General features: G+C 40.6%; 1 protein-coding gene across 3 annotated transcripts; it reads right to left on the reverse strand.

Annotated features, from left to right (window-relative positions):
• Nucleotides 1–8176: 8176 nt before the first annotated feature.
• lhx2b (LIM homeobox 2b) lies at nt 8177–20765 on the reverse strand. 3 transcript variants are annotated; one of them, XM_085424330.1, is made up of 6 exons: nt 19953–20763; nt 19436–19598; nt 17653–17855; nt 16566–16936; nt 13564–13769; nt 8177–11067 (listed from the first exon to the last, which is right to left on the reverse strand). In XM_085424330.1, the coding sequence occupies exons 2-6, from the start codon at nt 19553–19555 to the stop codon at nt 10777–10779; spliced, it is 1191 nt and encodes a 396-aa protein (XP_085280456.1). In that variant the 5' UTR covers nt 19556–19598; nt 19953–20763; the 3' UTR covers nt 8177–10776. The 3 variants fall into 3 exon arrangements, with proteins under 3 accessions (XP_085280456.1, XP_085280455.1, XP_085280453.1); XM_085424329.1 differs by having other exon boundaries at nt 16566–16933; nt 19436–20765; XM_085424327.1 differs by having other exon boundaries at nt 19436–20763.
• Between the last annotated feature and the right edge of the window lie 7164 nt (nt 20766–27929).

The following is a 27929-nucleotide window of genomic DNA, read 5'->3' on the forward strand; positions in this document are numbered from 1 at the left end:
TGCATCCTCAGCCATTGAGTGAATGTGATCAGAGGGAGAGCAGTCTACGTGTTAGCTGAGTCTCCTCATGCTAATTAGATGCTAGCCCTGAGATGGAGAGGCCCTCAGGGTGAGAGGCGAGGGGCTAAAGCCGGCCTAAATGGCTGCATAATGACCAAGGGAACAGGAATTGGAGCCCAGCTCGTTTTCTTTATATATTACATTCAAGTTCTCCACCCCTGTCTCAGCAATTGCATCTCTCTCACCTAAGTAGATGTGGTTTCTCCAAACAATCAGAGCTGAGGCGGCTCATTGTTCATCAGAGACTCTAGCGTCTGCTGGGGTAGTGAGTATTTCTTCAGAAAGATGAAAATTTAAATCTGTCTGTATAACACACAGATTTTATCTGGGAAAAACCCAGAAACTGTTTGACCAGTTTACCTGAATGCTTCTTTTTTAATCTGGAATATCCAGAGCTCTTTGTAACCCAAACAAAATAAAACTGGATCTAATGTCAAACTCCTACAGAGTTATGTGCTGATATAATTTGATATATTTTTATTGCAGTGGATCAGATTTATACTACCTTGAATATTTGAAAAGGTTTTATTTTATTGTGTTTTGAAGTTAGTTTGAAGTTTCAAATTTGTTTTTATTGATTAAAAATATTTTTAGTTTTTTTTTCAATGATAGTTTTTGTCTTTCCATTGATTGTAATACAGGGAGAATAATCATGGTCAAAATTTAAAGAGGAACAAAGCAAAGCAGGGAAAAGCTACAAGTTTAGAAACTCATCAGCTGATTCAGACCAGAGTAAATTATTTTTAGGTGTGAAAATGGCCTCAGAAAACAAATCAGATCTCCAAGCTGGATATCTATACTGATATGGACTAGGTAATGTGTTAGGAATGGAAGGATGCCACATCTGTCACATGTGCTCAGGGTGAACTGGCTCTCATTTTTGAAAAACACGGGGTGCCAGTGGTGGATCTGCTGGTTCTGGTAATGGCAGGTTCACCATTGGCGGTTGCCAGTCGGGCTCTACGGTGCCGTGCAGTGAACACAGAGCCCGCTAGAAAACGTCGGGCCCTCAGGTCACCCTCATGAAGTCTGTTTCTGATTGTTTGGTCAGAGGAATTCGTATGAGTAGCATGCATCATTTTATAGCTCTGGCAGTGCTCCTCATTGTCCTCCATGCAGAAAGGAGCAGACACCAGTACTGGTAATTGGTTAAGGAACCCTGATGGGTCTGTCCAGCTCTTCTAGAATAACTGCCTGGAATGACTCTCCTGGAATTTCCTTCCTTGGAGTTTCCTTGGAACTCTCTGTGTATGCTAAACCCTAAATTCAAAATTAAAATTGTACCCAACAAATATATGCCCTCTCCCAAAGCCTAAGTGAAAACAGAGTGTAGCAATGGTTTTATTTTTAATGGAAAGTTCAATAAAGTTAAGTGAATAAGTCAAGCACTTGTGAGCTATATGTGAAGATACACTGATGACATGTTAATTGGATTTCTGGTTGTGATTAATGCCATGTTTCAGCCATGTTTTTAGATTCATCCGCCCAACACAAGGAAGAAAATTCAGATATTTACAGGCCTGTTCTTATGCTGGTATTTGGCATTGTTCCTGCATATTAAACTTTACAGGGCCCAGCGTTTCTGTATTGCTTGTCACGGTTGCTAAGACGGGCCTCTCTCTATTAAAGCCTTCATCACACCACTTTATATGAATGTGTGGGTACATCTGGCCAATATATTTGGTATCCTCTGTTAATTCTGGCTCAGGCTCCTAACATGATATCTAAAAGGCCTCCAAACCACAACTGCCCAGCACCCACTCCCCCGGGAAAGCTGGAAGAACTGGGAGTTGGCTGCATGTGTGTGTGTGTGTAAAACAGAGCGAGAGAGGACATTGACCTTGCTCTACTTACATTTAGTTTTCTTGCAATGGTGGTGATCCAGGAATTTAAGCCTCTTCTGCTGTTCTCTAAGTAGCTGTAAGTGGTTGTGCGTCATTCTGCAGAAGTGTGCCAAGCTAAATGCCTGGACTGCAAATGCGAATGTGGGTCCAGGTCCATAGTGAATAAATCAGATTGCAAAGAGAAGACTGTAAGTTGTATTACTTTAGCCATAGTAATGACGTAACAATTAAAATGACAAGTGATATAGTTGGGTTAGCTCTAAAACAGGGAAAATCCCAACAATCATATGAGCCTCTTTGAACAGATACTATTTTCTGACTGATGCATTTCTACAAAACTAAACCACGCAGCTCTGCTATCACTTCAGACATGAATGAAGACAGAAAACCAAACAGCAGTGATGCTTGGATGGTCACTGAAGTTGTGCTAGGTGGCATATAACTAGTGGCTAGCTTCAGAGTGAAGATAACGTTTATGTGAGGGTCCCCAAAGAGAACCTCACTGATGATCCATTCACAGCACGAGCTGAGTCATAAATAGTTTGGATTGCTTGCTTGAAAAATTCCTGATCCTCCACACTGATGTCTCAGTTAGCCTCCAAGTAGACGTCATTGTCTGTTTGGCGTCTGAGAGGGCAGTAGTTTTATCATAAGGTTTTCAAAACTGAAAACATGCAACACACATCAATATTGCTAATAAAAAGACGCATACGATGATCAGAAAGTATTACAACATGTCATCATCTGCCTTAGTTATCGGAGGAGGAGCTTGGACTCTGAAGCAGCGTTGGTACATCATCACTGAGGCTACGTTCACTCTGCAGGTCTTAATGATCAATTCCGATTTTTTGATCAAATCCGATTTTTCTGTCTGCTCGTTCACACTACAATTAAAATGCGACAGCAAACGTGCAAAAGAAGACTTCACACACAACGCGCTCTGTTTAGACCCAGACCGAACAGTGTTGTTTGACTGTTCTAGACTTTACGTTTCCCAATTTTGCTTAAAGTTGTAAAGTTTGTTATCTACATTTGGTCTAATAATGATCCTTATTGCTGTTTTAGAGGAGCTTCAAAGGATAGCTGCAGATTTCTGTCAGAATCTGCAGATTATACAGAACAAATAAAATGTTCACGTTTCTCCAACGTTGTCTTCCCAACAGTTTCACTGACATCTACACGGGAGGGCCAGGAAGCGTTTGCGATGTCTTCTCCGGCGCTGATAATCGGCGTCTGTCTCGTGTCAGTGACGTAAAAGAAGGATTTAATGCGACATGACCGTTCAAACAGCAGTCGCTTTCTGAAACATCACATATATGTATCGGATTCAGAACCACATACGAAAGTGACCCAGATCTGATTTGAAAATATTGGATTTGTGCCGTTCACACTGTCACACCATGATCGGATAGATGGTCGCAGAGGGTCAGAAAAGTCGGATTTGGTGCGCTTTTGCCTGCAGTGTGAACGTAGCCTTAATAAGTGGACTGAAAATTTGTGGCCTAAGCCTGAAAACGGGGTCTGTGCCCGGTAAATGAAAGAGTCAGATGAAGAGCTATGGTGGGGATGTATGTATTTGAACTTGTATATAAAATTTGACCATGTGTGGATTAGAGAAAATCCAAAATAAATTCAAACTAGTGGACAATAAATAGATGAATAGAAACCAGTGAAAACCCCCCAAAATCTAAAAAAACAAAAAAGCTGAATGAAATAATATTAAGACCAGTATGTAATAAAACATGCAGGAATTCTAAGACACTACTATCTACTGTGCTGTTTTTTCATCCTCATTTTAATAATAAAAAGTGAAACGTCATCAGGATTGTTGCACTGACTCGTGCTACGTTCACAGACATCTCTGTGAACACTAAACCAGACAGACTCCGTTTTCAAAATATTTTTTTCTTTTGTATCCTCGACAGGTTTTCTGGAAAATCCTCAGTACAAAGTTTATTATCCTTAGAATAACAATTTCTGGGAAAATGAAAACATAAGCATCTGTTAACACACAGTAAAATTTGGTTATGAGCCTGTAGTGTTGCTCTGTGATGCTTGCCAAGGGTCTTCCTTTGCCTGTAATTACTGGATCAAATTCACGTCACACATTAACATGAAGCAGGCAGCCAAATATGTTTTATTCCAACACTGAGAATTTATATCCTGAACTATGTTTTGTCCTTATATCACACTGAGATGCAGTTTTAGCCAAGCTTGGCCAACAGATGAATATGTTTGCTTGACCTAACTGAGTTGCTGGAGTGAAGGCTTCAGCACACACACAAGTCGTATTCTTGCTTCGTAGGCAGACTTGTAGGGATGTGGTCAGTGTTCTGGACAGGAGAGATTTAGTCGCTCGGGGTGTGTTTCGTCCCCGTCCCTGATTGTGTCCTCAAACTCCTCTCCACCGGTGCGAGGATAATTACCGGGTCCGCTCGCTGCGAGGGACTCCTCCTCTTTTCCCTCTTTTTATGTGCACCCATTTCTAATTATGCACTGCAAGGGAAGCTAAGGTCTGTTTTTCATAATTCATGTTTTGCTTACAAAGTGTAAAGACTGCTGTTCGCCAGACCTCTCACTCACTCCTCCACCCACCAAGTCCTTGTTAAATTTTTGTGTTGGTGCTGAGTTTAAACTAATATTTTTTTAAAGTGGAAACTCATCCTACCGTTATGATTAGCGCAAGTTCCTGCTGCTCCAGCCATGAGAAAACTGAACACATTTGCTCCAGCAGAGTAAGGAAAAGCTGCTCATGGACACAATTTTTCCCCTTTTTTAGAATTATAGTTTCAGGAAGGCTGCCAACTCCTACCACTCTCAGCTTTGGCACAGATGCTCATTTAAAGGAAATAAAGTTTTTCAAAATGATCTTTTTTTTTTAGTGCTGCAGTTCTGAGAAAGTGGCTGGATGTAACAGTGCTTTTGAAATAATCACATATAAAAGGCACAGACACAAAGAGCTCCACAGGGGACTGTCCTCTCCCCCTTCCTCTTCACCCTCTACACCACAGACTTCAGCCACTGCACAGAGACCTGCCATCTTCAGAAGTTTTCTGATGACTCTGCGGTGGTTGGATGCATCAGCAGGGATGATGAGACAGAGTACCGGGCTGTGGTCGACTCCTTTGTCACGTGGTGTGAGCAGAATCATCTGCAGCTCAACGTGGCAAAGACCAAGGAACTGATCGTGGACTTCAGGAAGACCAGGAAACACTTGACCCCTGTTTCAATCCAGGGGGTCAGTGTTGACATTGTGGAGGACTATAAATACCTTGGAGTACACATTGACAATAAACTGGACTGGGCTAAAAACACCACAGCACTTTACAGGAAGGGCCAGAGTCGTCTCTATTTTTTGAGGCGACTGAGGTCCTTCAACATCTGCCAGAAAATGCTGAGGATTTTCTATGAGTCTGTTGTGGCCAGTGCGATCCTCTATGCTGTTGCATGCTGGGGGAGCAGGCTGAGGGTCGCAGATGCCAACAGACTTAATAAACTGATCCGTAAGGCCAGCAATGTTGTGGGGATGGAGCTGGACTCCCTCAAGGTGGTGTCGGAGAGGCGGATGCTGTCCAAGATAAAGACAATGTTGGATAACACCTCCCACCCACTCCATGACATGTTGGTCAGTCACAGGAGCTCGTTCAGTGAGAGACTGAGATTACTGAAAAGCACCACTGAACGACACAGGAAATCATTCCTGCCTGTGGCCATCTCCCTGTACAACGCATCCACTTAACACACTGTTTGCTGCTACAGCTACACATGTTTCTTTTCCAACTATTTATTTATGAGTGACTTATGTATGTATGTATGTATATATATGTATATATTGTACTATTCTTAGTTAGCGTATTGTCTGTCTTGTCTTAATGTTGGTTTAAAATGGAGCACTGTAACAAAAAATAATTTCCCCCAGGGATCAATAAAGTATTCTGATTCTGATTCTGATTCTGAGCTCGCACACAAACTCAGTGACAGTTTGCTGTATGAAATCATACATATGCACACATCTATGTAGCACTGTTATACATGTTTGGACGATATAATATCATATTATAATTCTCAGAAGTTCTTTTCTATTGGATACTACACTATTCTGAGAAACTGGGATCACTGCATCTCTCAAAGCTTTGACTTTAAAGACAGCTCAGGGGCTGTAGGGTCAGCAGCTAGCAGCTAGCTAGCAAAATTCAATTCAGTCTTATTATTGGCAAATTTGCTCATTTCCTTTAATAACAGTAATTTGAGCAGTTAGTTGAACAATCATGATAATATCAATAAGCCAGTCATTATATCCTGAATTTTTATAGGCTTTCCTCTTTATGCTAAAACTATATTTGCTTTAAGGGTGTACGACAGTAGTTTCATGCTACATGCTACTACACAATCTTTTGCAATAACCAAAGGTTCAGTAACTGCCTGACAGAAAACCACTCATACTAGAACAGAATAATCCTGCAGCTGATCCAACCGTTCTGTCAGTCAGGACCAGGAGAGCAAGTGCCAGAGACTGCAGTTCGTCAGATGAATGCTTTGGGTGAGCCTTAAAAACTCAAAACTTCTGTTTAAATCTTATTTTGGTATAAAGTTACGTATAATCCAGGGTTTGGCCTCTGACAGGTAGAGGCCAAACCCTTTTTTCAGCATTTAGCTGCGTTCCAAACGTATTCGAGCAGTTTTGCTGGTGACTGAATGATGTTTTAAGCCTGTTGTCCAATTAGCATCCATTTTGGAGTGAATTACTCATTTACTACCATAATGGTGGTTAAGTGTTTGTGAGCTTAATTGTATCTTGATTCTAGTTATTGGACACATGTACAGACGGACAGATGTGGAAACTGCAAGAACCTCTGCGCTGGTTTTAGCAGCTGAGTCATGTTGCTGCTAGCTGATGAATTATTAGCACTCTTTACAAGCTGGCAGTGGAAATCTTGCATGGACTCACGTGTTGTGTTTGTAAAGGAAAAAGATGACAGCTGCAGCTTTGCTTTGTTTCATTAAATCACTGTGTTATTACTGGCAGTCCTGCTGTCATATTCCCAGCGTCTTGGACCCAGAGCTTTGAGGATTTGTGAGTTCCCCTGCCTCTGCCCTCCTTGTGCTGAGTTAATTTCTTTCCCATGTTAAGTTGCATCTTACTTCCTGTTTTATTTTAGTAGCTGTTTTTCCTGTGTCCTGTGTTGAGTTTAACTTCCCTCATGTCATTATTTTAATTATCTTCAGCTGTGTTCCCCACCTGTTTCCCATTTGCTCATTATCTCTTGTCTATGTTGTCCTTGTTGTGTCGTCCATGTAGCCGCGTGTCTCCTTGTGCTTCCATGTTCTCTGTGCTTCCTGAATTTGTATTCCTATTGACATCTGATCTTCAGATTCCCTGGCTTTGGTCCTGAAATGTTTTGGGATTTTCGGACGTCATGTAATTCCTGCACTAACAGCATTAAATGCTTTGAGCTTAATAATTCCCATTTCCTGCATTTGGGTCTGCTGAAATGAATCAACAGTCCACACAGCAGACAGCTGTCGTGGTTGCCTGTGATAGTTCAGCTTTAGCTTTCACATTTCCAAATATTCAGGTTCTATTTCCTAACACCTGCTACGCGGCTTTCAAACATGCTTTACTAGTGTTCTTGTAGTCTGGACTATTCAGCAGTTTTGAAAAATATAAACAACTCAAAGTGGAATCAGCACAGGACTGGAGTTTCATTCTAAACAGGGAGCTTTGAGTCTTTCACACAGCTCTGTCTGTTGCTGCAATCGGTGAATAAAGGCAAAAATACTCCCCAAATATTTTGAATCTGTACTTTCGACTGAGTCTTGGGTCAACCCAACAAGAAATTTCACCTGTGCTGAATTTGTGGCATATGCCTTTCAGGATCATCAAAGAAACATGGATACTTGTTTTTTCAATTCAAATCACTATTATTTATATAGCAGCCAGTTCACAACATGATATCAAGATGCTTGATATTGTAAGGTAAAAGAAAGACAAGAGAGAAACCCAATGATGTGATGATTCCCTATGACCAAGTACTTGGTGACGGTGGGAAGGAAGAATTCCCTTTAATAGGAAAAGACCTCTGGCAGAACCAGCATCAGTGAGGGTCAGCTCTGAGTGTGATTGGTTGGAGGGGCGAGGGGAAGAAGGAAAACAGCGGTATCGTTCAGTGAAAACTGAAACTACCCTTAGCTTGTGTAGCATGTTAGCGATGTTGACTGCGGCATGTTGATCCAAACTGCTAAATAAGTAAATGTCGGGGTATCTGACATGCTTCAACTTAAAATAAATATAAATATTTATTGATGGTCTGTTTTACAGTTCGCTCGTAAAAGTCAAAAAATGAAAAGAAATCTTCAAAATAAAAAAATAGAAATAATAAAAATGCCAAATGCCCATCCAACCTCGCAGCGGCTTGATTTAACTGCCACTCCACTCATCACTGCATCACAAACGCCTCTGACCCCTCACAGCACGCCATCTCTGAATGAATACGATATGTACACATGTAGAAAACTCGCACTCGGAGGTACAAACTCTCTTCCAACAGACAAGTCTTATTATCGATAGTGTTTATATTTCTCACAAAACCGAGGACAACAGTGACGCGTACAAGAATGTGCAGAAGCAGCACAACATGAAGAGCTCAGTGAGGTTTGTTACAGCAGCCTGGGACAGATCACCGTATTCCACAAGCAGCAGCGACAGCTCTCCCCCATTCACAGCATATATATTTCCATCTCGCTCTCACACACACACACACACACACCTTTACAGTTTAACCCCCAAAATTTCATTGTTATTTTCATTGTTTATTGCCAGCTGTTTATTGGTAAAAACTATATTTTAAAATGAAGGATTTGTACTGTGTAATAAGGATATCCTAAATAATTGCACAACGAGCACATGTACTTGAATGAATTTCCTAAAAAGGCTTTGAACCTGACTGAAGTTGCTCCTGATGCCGTCCTGTTGAAATTGATATTGTGAATTCCTTTGACCAACATAATCTTTTCCCATAAAAGTTATTTTGAACATACACTTTGGCGCAATCGGAAACTTATAGTACTGCGTTGAATCCCCGTAACATCTACGCCGTAGTGAACAGCTGTTTGCGCTGGCAAGTCTGTGTCGCTCTGCCATCATAAGTGACACTAAGTTACTCATTTTGGGCTTGAAAGTAATAAATACTGAACAGTTACTCTGACTGAGATTCAAACACGTATAAGCAGAGCTATGAAAAACAGCCTGACTGGCAGATTACTTTGCATTAGCATTTTGAGCAACTAGATCGAGTTACAGCTCGTGTTTGGTTCACGGAGGCACTTTCCTTTTTCTTTACATGGCATAATACTTCCCCACATATCAGAGGTGCATCGCTGTAGCATTTTTGGGAAGGTGCACATCAAGGTACAATGTCTGTTATGGCATATAGGACACAGTATAGATTTAACACAGTACTATAAATCAGACATGAAGCAGGATACTTGGTGTTTGTTATGATACCTTACAGCTGGACGCAGTAGGTCTCATGCAACATATATATAACATGAAAGATTTAACTGAAAGCAGTTCTTCCTGTATTTAAAGGAAGATCAAGAGGCATTTTTAAAATATTTAATTGTGTGTTTTATCACTTCAACTTGAAATTTGACACGTCTACATGACTTTTAACGTCACTGAATATCTTAACAACAGAAAACAGTGTCTTTAAAGCCATGTTTGAGTTCACAAGTTCATGTTAAATCTGAACTTAACCTTTTGACATCCACCAGGTTACTGGCAACCTATCCAGGGTTAGTCACCTGCTAAATCATCAAATTTTAAGAAACTAAACTAGTAACTAGTGAGGATGTTGCTGAGATGTTACATCTTTTTCCTATTAAAAGCTTTGTGTTTGTTCCAGAGAAGTGAAAATTAAAAAGGAATGGGCATGCACCGAGACGGGTCTCAGTAACCTGGTGGATGTTAATGAAATCGATCGCATCATTTGGTGAGGTTTAGTATCATGAACTGATCTGCATCGGGCCGCCAGTGCATTAAACTAAAAGTCGAGACTTTGAACAACAGCTTTTTAGCCAAGTTTAAGTGAAGACGATTCAAAAGAGTTGAGATCAAAAACAAGAATTATTTGCCTCTCGCCTTTTTCTTTTAAATTAAAGTGCAGCCGAATGGGCTTTACTGCACGTTCACACAAACACAAAGAGGAACAAGCCAGAACTCACACACATACATAAATGCGCACAAGGAGTCGAGTTAATTCAGTCATACTGCTTTGTTCTGATGCAAATCACTCACGTGTGACCGACTTTTAGAAACAGCAGTTAAGATAAGTGGACCGTAAGGCACGTGGCAGTCATAGGATATTGTAACCTGTGTTTAATCTCAGATTTCCAAAACAAAAGAAAGAAAGAAAGAAAGAAAGAAAGAAAGAAAGAAAGAAAGAAAGAAAGAAAGAAAGAAAGAAAGAAAGAAAGAAAACGATTTTTTACAATCCTTCTAACAGTGACTCTTGTACAATATAACATAAATACTGTGCTGGAAAAAACAATATTCCAAATTTTTTTTGACCAGTTTCAGTCTCTCTCTGTAAACATTGAAAAATGCAAATCAAGTCTCCTCAGTTCTCAACAAGACAACATCAAAATAACAACAAATGTTCGGTGTGTAAGGCTCAGCCACCTCACTAATCAAACAGTCTCTAAAGGAAACCTTTTCAGTTTGCTTCCTTTTGTTTTCTAATCCGTTAAATGTTCCAAGGAGTGAACCGTGCTTAATTGTAGATCCACAAGGAGCAGAGGTGAGCAGGGGGGAGCTAAGGGATGGGGCCAGGGAGGGCAGGGGAGAGGGGGCTGTGAAGAAGGGCTCCATCTATCAGAAGAGGCTGGTCAGCGTGGTCTGTGATGGGCTCCGGCACTCGTGGACATCCATGCTACCCGGCACGGAGGTGAGCACAGAGGTGACAGTGGGCATGGTGGGGTTGGTCAAGTCCGTAAGGGTGGTGGGTGTGCTGGAGGGACTCATGGAGGCGTTGGAGATCTCAGAGGCCGGGCCTGACGGTGTACCACCCTGCAGCGTGGAGCCGTCGGACGCCTTGTCTACCCCGGTGCTCTCCTGCCGCAGCAGGTTCCTCCTGAATTTGGCCCGAGCGTTTTGGAACCACACCTGCAGATGGATGATCTGTTAGTACACTTCTAAATACCAAAACAAACCCACGCGTGTTTGATATCATAAAGAAATAACATTCATGCAGAAAAACATTATTATTACATTATTACAGGACTTTCAGTTCAACCTATTTGGTTGTTCCTGAGTGTGCAGATGGTTTTGCTTTCTTGGGTCCAGGTTTTGAAATATAAACATTTTTTTATTTGGAGTCGTTTCCTTCAGTAAAATAATTCCACATATATTTGTTTTGGTGCTGAAATGTAATTTTCAGTGGTGTGAGCACTTCCAGTATATTGGGCTAAAAGTCTGCACACCACTAAAGATAGATTTCAATATGTTCCTCTGCCCTTTCTACACTGTTCGATTAACCGGGAACTCCTGTTTCCAACATGTTCAACACACTACTTTTATGCATTATGTTTGCTGTTGGTCATACAGTTTTCTGCAGACTGTAGTCTGAAGTGTTCTGCTACATAAATGCCAGCCCGCTCCTTTAACAGTCTGTATGTAAACTGGATTTCTAACAAAATGTAATGCGTCACTGTGAACACACTGAACATGATTTCTTCTCTCAGTCTTCTCACTTCCTGCAGCAGGTAATACAGTTCAGGCTCTTCAGCTGCCTCACCACACAGCACCGACACTAATAAAAAGAGGACGTGATACTCATGCTGATGGATTACCTACTGTATCCCAGGCAGGTCTCGAAGCTAATTTTGATGCTCTAGTAAAATAAAGGAGACCCATACCTGCCTGAAAGCTGGGAAAAGCCCTCTCAGGGGTATCAGCCTCTTGTGTTGGAAACTGGCTAGTTGTGAGGTATCAGCTGAGAGGTAACTAACACATGTTCATGTTTCCAGAACGCACAGTTGGAAACGGCAAAAGGGTCAATCACAAGACCGACACAGACAAATAATAATTCATTACATAATTGTTTGCTTACTTGACTTTAACAGCTAAAGCACCAAACGTGTTTCACGACAGTTGGTGATGAAAACCAGAGAAAGGAGTTTAAATATCTGAAACCTAAGTAAGTATGTAAGTATGAAAATTTTAACTCAGCTTTAACTGAACGCATTTCACAATTTTTCTTTGACTAAGACCAAAACTTCTCCGCACCTAAACCAGCCTGTGACAAATGTAGAAACTGTCACAGTCAAGCAACAGACGTGTATCTCTTGGGGAATAAGTATATTTCAAAAATGTAAATATATCAAAATATAACGCGGCTTGTGATGTCACTGAATCTCAAGAATACCCATATTATCTCCATTATCTAGCGAGCATCTCTTTGTGTCTCTTTAAAGTCTGTTTGCAGATGTTCTGACTGGAGACAAAGATAAAAGAACACTTGGAAACACTAAGCCTGAGCGCTCGTCCTCTGTGTGTAAAAGCTATAAAAGCCTTTACTTTTCATGGCTGTTCACACAAAAGAAATTAAGCCATTTCTTTTATTATGCTTGCACATGAAAATAGAGAGCAATGTCCTCCTGCTTTCATTGACCCTGGCAAAAAGCAACACGGGTCCTATTTACAGTGTTTGCAGAAAGAAATGCAGTTATGATTTTACACATTTGCAATAAGATTAACGATATCCTTATTTTTTTATCACAACCTTCTTTTTTTGCTCTGGGATTTTCATTTATTTGTCATGTTTTTGAATATAAGATTTCCTCTCTTTTTCCAGTAATAAAAGTGTGTTCTGTGATTTGCAGAGCGAACGAGGCAGCAGCCGAGCTGAGTGTTGGGAAGTGTTAGTGATGGAGTCATGATGGAGCCATGGGAATCGGGCGGCTAGAGAGTCGCTTCAGCTGAAGTAACAGACATGAAAACTCGAACGCATCAAAGCAAAACGACTGCTTTGTTTTCTGTGAGCGTTAATTAAAGCAGCGGGATGTTTTTTTTCTTCCTTCTCAGTAAAATTTTGATTTAGAAACCTTTTTGTCTTATTTTTCTTCTTTTCAGTACCCCAGATAATTTGCTGTCGTCTTTTGTGGAAATCAAATGCTCTGTTGTGTTGTCGCATTCTTTGCATGTATTACAGAGCTTTTTGCTTTTCATCCCTCACTCGTCACCACAACATCACATCATCCACTGAGTTATATTACGTTTCATTTTTTTTAACATTTCTCTTTGATTTCCAGGTAATTTTGGTTTCCAGCATGAACAGAAATATTAAGTCTGTTTTTCCTGAAGGCAATTAGAAATTCTGCTTCTGCTGTTATGAAAACGAGAAAAGAAAACAGAAACAAAGTAAGGGAATCCAATTCTGATTTTGTTTTACTTGTTTCCTAAAAGTCTTCCAAGAACTTGAGATGAAAAACAGCAAAATCATAAAATAAAGCAGCTGATTTGGCTCCTAACTGTAAAACACCACTTCATTTATATTACCACTGGTTATCACTGGAAATGTCGCCCTGTTGGCTTGTGCGAGCTACTTTTAGTAACAGAAAAGTGAACTGTGGTCGAGAAGTGAGAGGCTGCTGGCGCTACCTGTAAGACCCGCTTGGTGAGGCCAGTTTTCTGGGCAAGCTGCTTGAGGTCCTTGGCGTCTGGGTTGTGGTTGATGGCAAAGTAGGACTTCATGGTCCTCAGCTGGTGATGCTTGAAGGACGTCCGCATGCGCTTGGTCTTCTGACTGGAGCTGTACTGGGAGTCCCTGTCCATGGATTCGCCGTCGTTCTCGTTACAGCTCAGCGCTTCATGTCAGCAGGGAAAGGAGGACAGTGGGTTAAGACAAGTTGGAACTCATTATTAACGTCATCATTTCATTCCTCTGCTGCTGTTTATGAAATTCTCATGTCCCCAGAGTATTATACTGTTACCAGCAAGGAGGTGAAAATATATTTCAAAGAATAGCCTGGGCATTTAAAACCTGCGCTTTCAGTTCAATTTAATATTATTTATATAGCACTTGGTGAAAAACAAAATCCTTTTCACAGAAACAGACCTCTGGCAGAACTGTTGTGGCAAATTTGGGGGGGGGGGGGGGGTATTTTGTAATTCTTTTCACATATTATTTTATTTAAACGTCTACATTAAATTCAGCAAGAGATCTATAGAAACTTTGTGCACTGAGGGGCTTCGTGAGGCGCTGACTTTAAAGCACGACAGTGTGACTGATCCAAATAACTAAACTGTAAAAAAAAGAAGAAAATTGTTTTCTAAGCTCTATTATTGTACACATCTCTTTGTAAATACAATAAAAACGCCTCATTCTGTTTAAATCTGCACAGAAATACAAAGTGACCAAACAGCTGTTTCTTCCAGCTGCAGATCACCTCCTCTCCTCGTGCACCACACCAGTCTATTTGTTTGTGTCTTTCTGTCCTAGGAGGAGGTGCGAGCCTGGATACAGCCATCTCTCTCTCTCTCTCTCTCACACGCACACACACGCACACACACACACACACACACACACACACACACACACACACACACACACACACACACAGTAACAACAACACACATGTATTTGTCCCCAGCCTGAAAAATTCTTGGCAATATTCAAAGTGTTGCTGCATGCATAACAGTTCGCGTTCAATATCAGAACGCTGCAAACGATGAATATGAAGTGAGTGAAAACCAACGGAATAACACTTCACTTAATTAGCCGATACACACCAGGCAGAACAAATGCTGCTTTCTGGCCAAAACATATGCTGTAGCATTTTTTTTTTTACAAAAAATAGGAGAAAAGCAGCTTGTAGACAGTTTCCTTTTCCCTGGTCTTCCTGCACAGTTATGGCCGTTTGTAGGAGCTGGCGCAAGGTTAGGGTTAGAGCTGTTCTCATGAGTCTCTTCAGGTGAAGCTTTCGTGTTGTGTGTGGCTGCAAACAGAAGAGGGCGCATCGCTTCTTCACTCTCATCACTCAGCTTCACGAGCTTTTTCTTGTTTTTTCTTAAATGCCCACATTGAAAAAGATAAACTAATTCACAGCATTTTATTTATATAAATTACTTTTCCTTCCGTTATCGTCATCATGACGCCCTTTGTGTGTGTGTGTGTGTGTGTGTGTGTGTGTGTGTGTGTGTGTGTGTGTGTGTGTGTGTGTGTGTGTGTGTGTGTGTGTGCGTGCGTGCGTTTTCTTTTGACATTTTTTTTACATTTAAACGTCAATCACTCTGTGAAATTATGTCAACTTACACATCTTTTTCTACGTCTACTTTTTAAGGAAAGAGAAATCCGAACAAAAAGCGTTCTTGTGTGATCACTCCGAGGCTTTAACACCATGTTAGCTGCAATCGCCTTGTTTTTACGTGAATATGGGAAAAGGATGAGAGTCCAACCACATATTGCTGCCGTTAGCAACTTATTGCGCTCCCTACTCCCTCTTCAAGTGAATAACTCATCAAATCACATTGATCTGGCTGAAATACACCCAGTTTGGCCTGGTCCCAATACAAAAAAACAAAAACGCTCACTCAATGTGTGTATGCCTGTGTGTGCGAGCGAGTGAGAGAGGGGTACAGGGAGGTGGTTTGGGGGGTAGGGTGAGGTGGTGTGTGCGTGGGTGAGGAGTTCTGGTGGTGGTGGGGAGGGGGGTGGGGTCTGTAGATGTCTATGGAGCCTGACAAGTGGAAAAGGGCGAAAGCAAAAGCCGGCACATCAAAAAACTTTTCTTTTCACTCCACAAAGTGGACATGGGAGGAAAAAAGGTTTAGCATCCGCACACTGTTGCCACTGAACATTTAGTTGTATTGAGTTGTATGAAAAGTCCAGTCCACATATTTCAGTCCGCATATTGAGGCTGTTTGCCATAAATAAGGTCTAACTTGTTTCTATGCTGCACTTTTCTGCTTTGTAACCTGTGGCTGTTTTTGTCCCGTGGCCCCACACGTGGCCCGCGAGCTTTTTCTTTGTTTATTAGTTCAGGCTTATTCGTGCAGGGTGTTTAGCGCCTACACCAACGCGCTGCTGATACTTCAAAACTGAGCCGAAAATGTGCAGACTCACAAAGTGTGTATGATCCAGAAGAGGTTACGGGAAAGTGCGCAAAAAATGTAAAAACGCACAACAAATGGAAAGGTTCACTATTACGCACAATTCGGTGTTAAAATATTACAGAGACACCAGGACGGGTTTAAATCTTCTGATATCTCAGTTTGAAGTTACAGTGAACTGTAAATGGAGATATTAAAGCAACAAAGATGTTGTTTTAAATATCAAATAAGTTGTATGGTAAAGCTCAAACAGCGTCACCACTGAGGACGCCACAGCACAGTAAAAACCTCTAACGGAATGTTACAAAAACATTTTTCATTAATGGAGTCTGTCAGCTTCAGTCAGCTCCCTCCACGCTTCGTGGCTCTTGATCTCCACTTTGGACAAAAGCTCAAAGAACTGTTTCTTAAATTTCTTTAAAGGTCTAAAACGATTCAGGCAAAACTTGGCATTAATTAAATAAAAAGGAACAAACGCAAGTTATAACTATATCACGTTTTCAATATAATTTCGATCATTTTTTTCTTTCGCTTGTCGAGATTCATTTTACCTGCATTATAAGCAGCCAGCTCGGCCCCTGGCCCAGGACTTTTCCTCTTCCTCGGCCTTCCTTTCTGCACCGTCCCCACGCTGCTGAAGTAGGATAGTCCGAGCGTGTTGGCCGGGCCCAGGCCTTTGTGCGGCACCACGTCCGCGTGGTTAAAATGTGTCTCATATTCTCCCTGGATGAGAGTCTCAAAGTGCAGCCGACAGTACACCAGACTGTCTTTCATGCCAAAGTGGTCCCCGGTGGTGAGCATCTTGCTGCAGGTAGTGCAGGTGAAGCAGTTGAGGTGGTAGACCAGGTCCCGAGCTCGCATCACCATCTCCGAGGCCGAGATTCCCAGGTGGCACCGAGCGCATCTCTGCACCGAAAATCTTCTGCGGACAACACAGAAACCTCATCAGCGGCTGGATGCGAAAGCTGGTGGGCTGTGCTGGTAAACTATGCAGTGGCACGTGTTTTTATGCAAACAGACCAACTTTGACGCACTTAAAGAAGGTGCAAAAAGTTTCCCTGTGGACGAGTGTGCTAAAACCTCGACAGCAGATAAGGGAGTTTGCTAAATGTGTTTAAAAAAATACCTTTTGTATTTAAAATAGAATCAAAATAGAATTCTATTTTTTTATTTAATTTTCTTGGGCCCAAAGTATTCCTGAGGCTCTCTTTTATTGCAAGGTGGGGGTAGCGGGGGTGGTGGGGGTCACTCTCCCCTAGAGAGATGCTAACCTTAAAACTAACGCTTTCTTTATCTGATTTTCAGGGGAGGGGTTTAGCACAACTGTCAGCATGAATCACAGCTTTTCTTTGGGTCTTAAATGCTCAAAGAGCTTTGACAGGAAAACTCCGAACATCACATTTTCTAAAGAGTTGCAAACAGCTTGTATTCACTGCAGAAAAGCCGCTGCAACGCCAGCATCAGTTCTATTTATGTGAAACTAAAAAAAATAATTATTTCATTGACACATTTTAGAATTACTAATGTTTTTAAATCTACCCCCCTCCCCTGCTCAAACCCGGTGCTGCTTTAGATGAAGATAATACAAATATTCACCAATCACATGACCGGGATTAGAGCCCCTGCGCGCTCTCCTACCTGTAGTAGTCCTCTTTGCAGTAGATGCTGCCGTCTTTGCTGAAGCAGGTGAGCTCGGACTCCAGGTTGAGTTTGCACTCGCAGCACTTGAGGCAGCGCATGTGCCACTGCTTGTCCACGGCCAACAGGTAATATCGGTCCGCGATTTTCCTGCCGCAGCCCGCGCACAGAGCCACGCGCTCGTTGGTCATGCATGGCATGGACTGCAGGTCGAAGCCGTCAGGACAAAAACACACGAACAAAAAAACAAAAACAAAGAGAGAGACTCAAAATAAAATCCCGTAAAATCCTTGAAAGCTACAGGACCGCATCTCTACGATATTCTCCTCGAATATCAGCTCACTGCTGAGGGCCACCACTCCCGTGTGGCAAGAACAATAGTCTAAAGATTAAAATATCTATATCTATATATCTATATATACCTATAGATATAGATATATATATCTATATAGATATATATCTATATAGATATATATATATCTATATATATATATATCTATATATATATAGATATATATCTGTCAAATAGATATATAGATATAGATATTTTAATAAAATAATAAAGTATTTTAAAAGCTTCAATAATACAACATATTGAAATTAAAGTAAAATTAAAGTAGCTGCTCTTCTTTTCATCAAAAGACACAAGAAATTAGATATGTTAAAACGAGTATTTTTGTTTCAGTAAAGGAAATAATGAGCTACAATTAGTCTGAAGAGTCTTTACAAAGAGAGCATAAATTACACGGGTAACAGGGGAGGTCAGAGCGTCATTATTCTAATAATCCCGAATACTCAAAAAGCAGTGTGCCAAATAAAACGAAGAGCTAAACATACAGTCGTATAATTGCACTTAAAAAGCTCATCGAAGTTCGTTGACATGCTGTGTGTGGGTTTGGAGGATACTGAAGAACATTTGTGGTCATGGGAAGCTGTGTCTGTGCTGTCAGTTTCTATCAGAAAATATAAACCCAGCCATGCTCGTAAAAGCTTTTAATATGAAACAAAGCCTTGTGAGACGAGCATTATTTTTCCAAAGGCCTGTGAATACGGACACATATGCACGCGCCTCTGATTTGCAAACTCTGAATAATAATAATAATAATAATAATAATAATAATAATAATAATAATAATAATAATAATAATAATAATAAACACATTTTAAAAACTTGTTTGATTTTATTACAAATATAATTTATTATTACAAAGTAGTCTAACAATTTGGGATTTTTTTGTGAAAATATAGAAAATAAAAAGAAAGGTTGAAAATATGAATTTAAAAACTTACTAGCTTGTTTGCTGTAATGTAACGTGACAAAGTTGGGGCGTTTTTTGGACAGATTAATAGATATATGAATGTTTAATGTTTGCTTACAAAGCAATAACTATTTATATATTAAAAAAACAATTTATAAAAACAAATTGGTGAAGTTTGCAGACGAATGTCGTCTTTTTGAATTATTTCACTGTCTGCTCGTCTCAGGTTTTGTTCTGTCTGCAGCTTTGCTGAGATTAAGTTTTAGGTGAAAGTATGGCAGTAGGAATCAGAAGGTTTAGGCCTGTAACAGCAACTTTGAGAGCAACTTCAATGAAACAAATAAATGAAAGATAATTAGAGACGGGGGGAGAAACATTTTGTGGATACTTTCCCTCCGGTTTGAATTTAAAGTAAAATCAGATTGCTTGGAGCTGGAAGAGTGCAGCCGTTGACACATGTTTCCAGGCTGCCATGCTGCTTGCGCTAAATAGCCAAAGAGGGCCAAAACATGAGTCTCGCCTACCGTCTCTGACTCTCCCATATCGATGGCTGAGCTGATGGCCGCTGACTCGCTCTTTCCTCTCCGGTCCATTTCTTCCACCACACCGCGAACGTCGCCTCCGGGGAGGCCATGGAAAAGCATCGTAGCCGCCGATGGGAGGATGTTATAACTGTTCTCTTCAGATCTGCAAGCCAAGATGTCCATGAGAGGGGGAACCTTCTGCAATTATGCCACTCAAAATTTTCGATCTTTTAACGTTTCCTTTCTTGCCGTGACAAGCGAGAAATCCAGATCAGGGAGGAAAAAATATGAGGGAAAAACTGGACACGTGTTCTCCACACTACGTCTCATCTGCCAATGGAAACCGTCATCCGAATCTCTCCAGCTCTCGTTATTAATAAGCTATGATTAATTCATTAAAAAGCGCACAGATTTGCCTTCTCTTAGTGGCATCTATTTTATCTCAGGCATGATAATATGTTTCACTGCCAACTGCTCTTTCTAGATTTTCTTTTCCATTTACGGTGACTAAACATACCAACTATAGAAGCTCCCGTTGCATGGATCTCAGCTCTGCTCCTCGCCGGGAGTAATATTTCAGGTTTTCGACAGTCTGCAAAATATTTCCTCTTTTCTTCTGCAGAACAGTTCGTAACTCAGTACAAATGGCAGTGCCAAAAGATGAGCAGCAGCTTTCTACTGCATCGCCCAGCCCGAAAAATAATATTTCAAACAGAAAAAAACTAGACCTGGGTATTTGAGAAAGGCTTTTCCTCCTCCTTAACAGTCCAAGTTGAGACTTACGGCAAACTACTTTTGCTTTGCAGAAAGAAAAAATCATAAAAACAAAAACAAGCTTAAAAAACGAAAATAAAATCCTGGGAGAAGAAGCAGTTTTCCTTTACAGTAGTTTGTTTAGATAATGTTTTGTCTTGTGCCAAGGAGGCTGCATAGATGTGCGTAACAGCAGAAGAGGAGGAGTTGGCTTTACGTTGACTGATGATAGGCGAGTGTTAGCTGGCCCCCAAAACCGCCGTTCCTCCTTCTCAGGTCCGGTTGGACTCTCCGCTCCTTATCAACGGGACCCTGTTGCGTCACGACACACCATTTATGTTCATTGGCTGTTCCACCGTCACCGAACTGCTTGGCCACTTTTACCGACCGGTCTAAAAACGCAGCAGTTCTCCCTTCGTTACACACGGAACACCGGCCAACCTCACACACACACAACACACACACACACCCTCCTCCTTCTGTCTGTCCGGAGCTGCTGCTTGAAAGGTCAGTTTTAAAGGAAAGAGAGCAGGAGAGAGTTTGAGCTGAGATGTTTGAGCTGTCTGTTTCTGGAGGTCTGCTAGGACCTTTGCTCGTCTGACGCACAGAGAGGGTTCCGCACAGCCTCACAGTGCTGCTGCTCCAGCTAACAGCCTCCTCATGACACCAAAGCGCTCTGCTTAATCTGCAGGGGTGGGTAGAGCGCGTGAAGTGCGTGAAACAACCCATAAAGAAGAGCATAGATATTATATTTGGATATTTTGGTCACAATTATTATAACGGAAAGTATATATATATATATATATATAAAAAATATACCCCCCCCCCCCCCCAAAAAAAAAAAACCCAGGGTAAACACTCTTTCTAGTAACTGTTAATTTAGTTTTTCATATTTTCATAACCCCCCCCCTCTCTCTCTCCATATATATATATATATATATATATATATATATATATATATATATATATATATATATATATATATATATATATATATATATATTACCTTGGGAAAATGTCACTTTTCTCCAGAGAAACTAAAACCAATCAGTAACAAGGTGAAGCAACTAGTTTAACTTGTGGGGCAAAGAACTTTATGTGATGTGAGGAACTGTTTATTTTATTTTATTTATTTGTTATTTATTTATTTATTTTTTTACTGGGGCTTTATTTCTACATCTTAGTTTCAAAGTGCTGATGCGTAAAATCATTTAGGCAAATCTGGGGGTCATCTCCGTGTTTTGTCATAGGTAAAACGCGGGGATTAAATCCAGAACATATTTACAATAATACTAATAAGAAGAAAAATATGCGATGAACTAAGAGATTTATACCTAAACTTTTTGATGTATGCACTGCATTACTGTAGGCTCTCTGGCACACAGTACAAAGCGTCATGAGGCAACTGCTGTTGTGATTTGGCGCTATTAAAATTGAAAACGCTGCATTTCCTGAAATTCTGTTTGTGACGTGACTTGATATAATTGTAGGCCGGCGGCTTCACTCTTCAAGCATTTCCACCTCTTGGACATGGCGAACAGTGGTGGCTGCTATAGCTGCATGAGTGAGACGCAACTGATCCAGGATCCGCTCGGTCTCTAATTAGCGCTCTGCTCTTAATGAAGCGGGGAGGGAGGGAGGAAGAAGGTTTGAGGGGGTGGGGGTAGCGAGGAGTGGACTTCGTCATCACAGGATGTGTTTGAAACAATTTGAGAGTTACTGTAGTTTGCTTCATATTCCTAATTTCTTCTTTCAGACATACCTGTCCTCTCCCCTCCCGCGCGTAACAGCCGGCGTTTAGGCTATTGTGAAGTTTTATAGCACAAATATGATGTTAAGCTCCTAAATCCTTATGCAAATTACCCCCTCTGTAATACCCCTAATTGAATACATGCATATTTATCATCTGTGTTTTCTATCTGCTATAATGCTGGCTTTATACATTAAACATAGCGGCAGCGGGCATGTCTGCGGGCGTGTATGAAATATGATATTAGCTGGTGGTGTAAGATTAAATCAAATTAAGGGATTAAGGGAAAAATATTAGTTTGTATTTGTATCTGAAGGGGCCGGGCTGGTTTGTTGCTTGGGTTTGATTGGAGCGAGGAAGAAACGCAGAATTTTAGAGATGATTTATGCAAATTTAGGCCGGGGTCCGGACTACAGCAGAATATTCCTAGAAATGTGCTCACAATATTCACACAGCGAAGAGGAAGAAAAATCACAATATGAAAATTAGAAACAGTTCAAATGTGTTAAGGCCGGGCGGTGCTGCTTAAAATAATCCAATATTTAATTAATCGACGGCACGTTTATTTAAAAAGGTAAAACTGAATTAATTACTATTGCCTCGCCCCCCCCCCCTCTCCCCCCCCCCTCTCTCTCTCTCTCTCCCTCTCTCTCACACACACATATGCTTTGAACAAAGCGTTTAAGTGAGCCTCTCACACTCGCGTTTTATTAGTTCCACAGTGGTTATTAGGCTCAGTGCTCTCTGAACTTGTTGTATTGGCCCGTGCAGTTAAACAATGGCTTTACATATGACGAGTCTGAGATCAGGTCAGGTTTGAATTTTGGTTCAAAAGTACAGTTTTGCTTCGTGCAGAGCATCAAACGTCGCGTCAGGTTCGGTGTTTTTCACCCTGACAGGGAAAAGTTTTGGAGGAAACTCTGTGAGTCGTGTTGCAGAGAGTTGACAAACGTGTGTTCACAAACACTTTTATATGAAGATGGTTCCACGTTTATTTTATTATTATTAATTTTATTTTATTCTTTACCTAGCCTAAGGATGTTACACACACACACACACACACACACACACACACACACACACACACACACACACACACACACACACACACACACACACACACACAACATTTAACTTATATATACAAGTTCAATGTTATTGAACCCTTTAGGGATGTCAGAGGATCCTGGCACTTCACGGTTACGGCCCTAATCACCAAATTAACTCAAATAAAGAAACCTGATCTCGTTCTCCAAAATAAATGAAAAACCTGGTGCCGATATATCTAAAAATAAATCTGCAGCAGTCATCACAAAATAAAATGTCATATTTATACTCAGGATGCATACCCTCCTAATTATATCACGTGTTGTTTATTTATTTATTCAAATAGAAATCAGTTTGGGACAAATTAAGGACATTTTCAGTTACTCACCTTCCTTTCATAATGTATAGCAATTGTGAGCTGTTACAGACGGAAGGCAGTTTCATGTATACAGCATAAATAACGCCTCCCTGACGATAGACCGGTGGGGACTGGTGCTGCTGATGGCTTGCCGTTTGATTCTCTTTCCAGCATCTTTTTATCTGCCAGTACAGAAGATGTGAGTCCACAGCCACGGTGTGTGTGTGTGTGTGTGTGTGTGTGTGTGTGTGTGTGTGTGTGTGTGTGTGTGTGTGTGTGTGTGTGTGTGTGTGTGTGTGTGTGATAGAGTTAGGGGGTGGTGTTGCTGCTTGTCGACAACTAAAATGCTGATGCAGCTCCACTGATTACTCCTTGTCCCGTAATGATTTCCAAACGAGGCGGCCATCAATAACACAAATCTGCATTTCTCAGAAAAACATCACCCTCGTCGGGCTGCTGGCATCTTTTTGATCTCTCCCCGTTTTTTTAATTGTATTCAGCATAAAGGTAGTGGGGAGGCGTCGGGGTGCGTGGCTTTAATGGGATGCTGCTGTGGAGGTAGGGAGTGGGTTACACTCTCTCCGAGAGCGCGGCTGTAATTAAGAAAGGGAACAAAGCATAGGAGACTAAAAACACATGAAAGAGAGGAAGCGGAAAACCTAATCACTGTACGTGCGTCGTTTGCGCTGACGCCGCCGCGCACACGCACAGGAAGAATCGCACATGAGCGCAAACGAGCACACCTGAGCCTCTCACACATCACCCTCATCTACACACAGTCTGTGAGGGAGTGCTGTTCTTTCTGTGAGCTCTGTACGCTTCAGATTGGATCAGATTGACTCCCATCAAAATAAAAGTCATCTCATACCCTCAGCCAGCTGAGGGCCGCTAAACCTCAGGGGCCACTAAACAAAAACAAAAAAAGAAATGAGTTAACAAATACAAAGTTTCTTTTGATGTATTCTCACCCTCAAATTTCATTTATTTATAGTCCTGTAAAAATACTGTACCAAGCTCCATGTATTAAGGTATTTAGGAATAAGACTGGGAGTAAATAGTTGCATCTCAAAGACCCTGATGCAGATGGAAGTGGATGTTCTAAACTTCAACGTAGTCAAATCATTTCTAAGTTGGGTGAACTGCTGGGCCCACTATACTCACCAGTTTTGCTGTTGTGAACGGTGCTGCACACCCAAAGAAACACATTTGTGTGGTTTTGCCTGGGTGTGCTCCTATTAATATTTGCAACCTTGTGTGGGTGTTTACAACGGAGTTCATTTTAATGATATACGAGTAAAGAAGCTTACTGATAAGCTTATACTGTACAGAGGGAGACGTTGCAACAGTGTGAAAAGAATGAAAAATTCAGAAAAAACAAACAAACCCCAAAATAAAACAAAAAAAACCCCAACTATGCAATTTCTTTGCTTCCAAATTTGACTTCTGCTCGTTTACCAGCACTGATGAGGAGGGTTTATCTGAGCGGTGACACCTATCATTCAGGAGAATACTGCAGCGAGTAGCTGGTATAAATAGGACAGAGCTGTGGCAATGCCACTGTGTAAGTGCTGTGTGGCTATAGTGGGCCCTGTAGAACCTCCTCTTTCCTGTTATGAAATAGGACCTGAAGCCCCAAAGCTCAGTAGAAATACTGAACTAGTAAAATCTCATAGATAATTCAGTAGATTCAACAAAACAGACAGCTTCCATTATGTTTTTGATTGGGACAATAAAATGTATTTTTTAGCAGTTGGTCGGCTTCTGTTTAATGACACTGGCAGTTTGAGTCCATGCACCAAATAAGCCACATTTCTAACAGCAGCCAGCTGATGGTAGTTTCGCCTGCACCAGCACATGTAGGAAATTGTTTTGGTTTCTGAATTCTTCTTATTTCTCTTTTGGGTTTTTTCACTATCAACACACCACCAGCATAGAAAGAAAAATGACAAAACCTTACAAACCATAGAGTTTTATTCTTTTCAGTTATCACGTGTAATTGATATTAACTTTGCCAAAACTCAAAGTTCAGGTTTGTAAACTCGTTGCCTCAAAAAAACTAAGTAAAGCTAACTTACGATGACTGTTAGGACAACTTATTCATTGCAAGTCTGCAGTATTAAGAATAACTTGATATTTCTGACTGTACAGTACTAATTGTTTACCTACTGACAAACATTTCAACTAAATGAAAAAACTATTTGTGGTAACCTGAATGTGATTAAAAATAATTAACAACACTTTTTGTAATGATGTTAAAATCAGCCCAACTTTTATTTTCAAACACAACCAAGTATAACAGCGAACATACTGGACACTGTTCTGCTGAACAACAAACAGTTATATTTCCATCACTGTTATAATCTTACAATGAAACAAAGTCTCAGATGTAATTATTCTGAAAATAAGTTTAGGTCTACCACAAGTTTGTTTTGTACTTACTTATATAATCAAAATAAAACATTTGTTGTTCTGTCACAAGTGCAGTCTCTGATTTAAACAACACATTTGTTTTTCATTCCAACACAGGAGCTGGAATGTTGTAATATTTTAAGGATGCTTGTTTCCAGTCCAGGCATTACTGCCTGAATGACTGTCATGGATCGAGGTGATCCAAATGTAGGTGCAGAAGAAAGTCTTTAACTACCCTTCAGTACAGTGGATGTGGGTTGGAGATGCAATGAGCTTGAACCTGCAGGCGACCATCTTCACTGACCACACCATCTGTGAAGGAGGACTCATCTCTCCTGGTGTCCTGCAAGCAAACAATCATATGTTTTGGAACATGAACTTAATTGCTTTCTTAACCCTTTAAAACTGGTCAGAGCGGACACGCTCCGTTTTGCGTAACTATTTTTAAATCCCGGTAGCTCTGCAACCACGTGAGCTAGGCAATAATTTTTTTTGCATATGAAACCAGAGGAGTTGTACTTACATCTTATGCCATCAGCTTGTCCTCGGTCACAGTTTCCTTCCACATATAGCTTTGCAAAAACTGCATAAAAAGCACTTGCAGCAACAAAAACATTCCAGAAACACGATCAGCTGTTCATAACACTTCCTATGTCCATCAGCACGAACTCTCGCATGTCCGCCATGACCTGCCTGAAACCGGAAGTGACGTCATTTTGCGGAAATGTAGTTTTTTTTACTATCAGGGCCTTATGAGCCTATACTGGTGTATTTAAAAGTTATCTTTGACTTTATGACTTCCTGTGTCGTTTCTGGGATGCTCAGGACTCATATTGCACTGCTGGAAATAGTTTATTTTGATGCACATGCTGCTTTTTTGCAAATTTGCATCATAATATTTATTTTCGTTTTTCCTGCAGTATATAAAATTGGTGTATTTCAAAAATAAAACTATGAAGACACTCAAAATAAATTTCCTGTAGTGGGAAACTATTTTGTGCAACTTTTTTGTATTTAGAGTTTTGAGGGATAAGCCTCTTAAATTTCTCTAACTAGAAATATATGTTAAAAAAACAAAAACGATTTTCAATTTTTTTGTAGTTTATTGCACTTTTTTGCAATTTATGTAATTACTATGCACTTAATGCATGCATATTATTAAAATTTATAATGTAATGGTTGTATTGATGTATAGCAACTTGAAATGCTCCCAAAAATGGCTCCACAACATGTAAAAATATAATATAAGCTCTGGCGGACTTGGTTCTATGGTAGGTCTTAAAGGGTTAAAACATTTTTTTTCTGCATTTGGTATAAAACAGACTCCAATTTACACAATCTCAGGCCCCCTCCCCACCGGAGAGGTGACATTCAATGTCCCATTTGTCAGTCTGGATAGCCCTGACCACCACCCAACACACAATAGTGTCATGAAAGCATCATTTTAAAAAGGGCTATGCAAACATGGCCAATAACTTTCAACAAATCTTGCTGTTAGAAAACTTGCAGACTTCACCATATACAGTGTAGTCCCTCTAAACTAAGTTTGGGGGATGTGATCTTTCAAGAAATGCAGACAAACTGTTGTTGTTTGTTTACTTACACAGCATGTCTTGTAGAATTAACTGGAGTCACCAGCAACAGCATCGTGCAGGATGACAGGAAAAGATCAGTGAAGAAACAACTTCCCCAAACCAAAGCACAAATAAAACAATAAGTAAAACAGGCTGATCTAAAGTATGATTAAAGTTCAGCCTGATTAATATAAATGTCACTGGCAGTTGCTAATATATTGGAAAACCAAAATACTTACTGATGTCTTTCTGTCCAACAGCAGGAGTGCTGGTCCCTCAAAGACAGCAAGAAGCAAGCAGAGGGAGAAAAAGCAGAACATTTTTTAGAAGCTGATTTGATCCTTAATGGCTGTGCAGTCATAATAACTTACAACACAGAGGGTCAATGTAGACCCCATACAACCAAATTAGACTAACACATATAGTATTAAAACACCATCTACTGTGTCTGAATGTGTGGTATTGGCACTGTCAGTTTAGGCCTAAAGAGACGTGTTTAAAAAAAGACCATCTAATTTAAATATAATCATTACATGCTTGTTAAAAGTTAACATCCAATATATAAAGTTTCTGATAAGCAAAATGACCAGATCTAACATATGG

Source organism: Rhamphochromis longiceps, linkage group LG12 (assembly GCF_057381845.1).
Source record: "Rhamphochromis longiceps isolate RC_006_pf linkage group LG12, R_longiceps_female_GT1.1, whole genome shotgun sequence".
NCBI classification, from domain to species: domain Eukaryota; kingdom Metazoa; phylum Chordata; class Actinopteri; order Cichliformes; family Cichlidae; genus Rhamphochromis; species Rhamphochromis longiceps.

Bases quoted from the DNA above. Each gene is read 5' to 3' on its own strand.
- lhx2b (XM_085424327.1), bottom strand. From the start codon at position 19,618: ATGGACATCTTGGCTTGCAGATCTGAAGAGAACAGTTATAACATCCTC. The intron at 17,856-19,435 runs GTAGGCGAGACT...TTCGACCTGCAG, and splicing joins ATATGGGAGAGTCAGAGACG to TCCATGCCATGCATGACCAA. The intron at 16,937-17,652 runs GTAGGAGAGCGC...TGTTGTCCGCAG, and splicing joins TGCAAAGAGGACTACTACAG to AAGATTTTCGGTGCAGAGAT.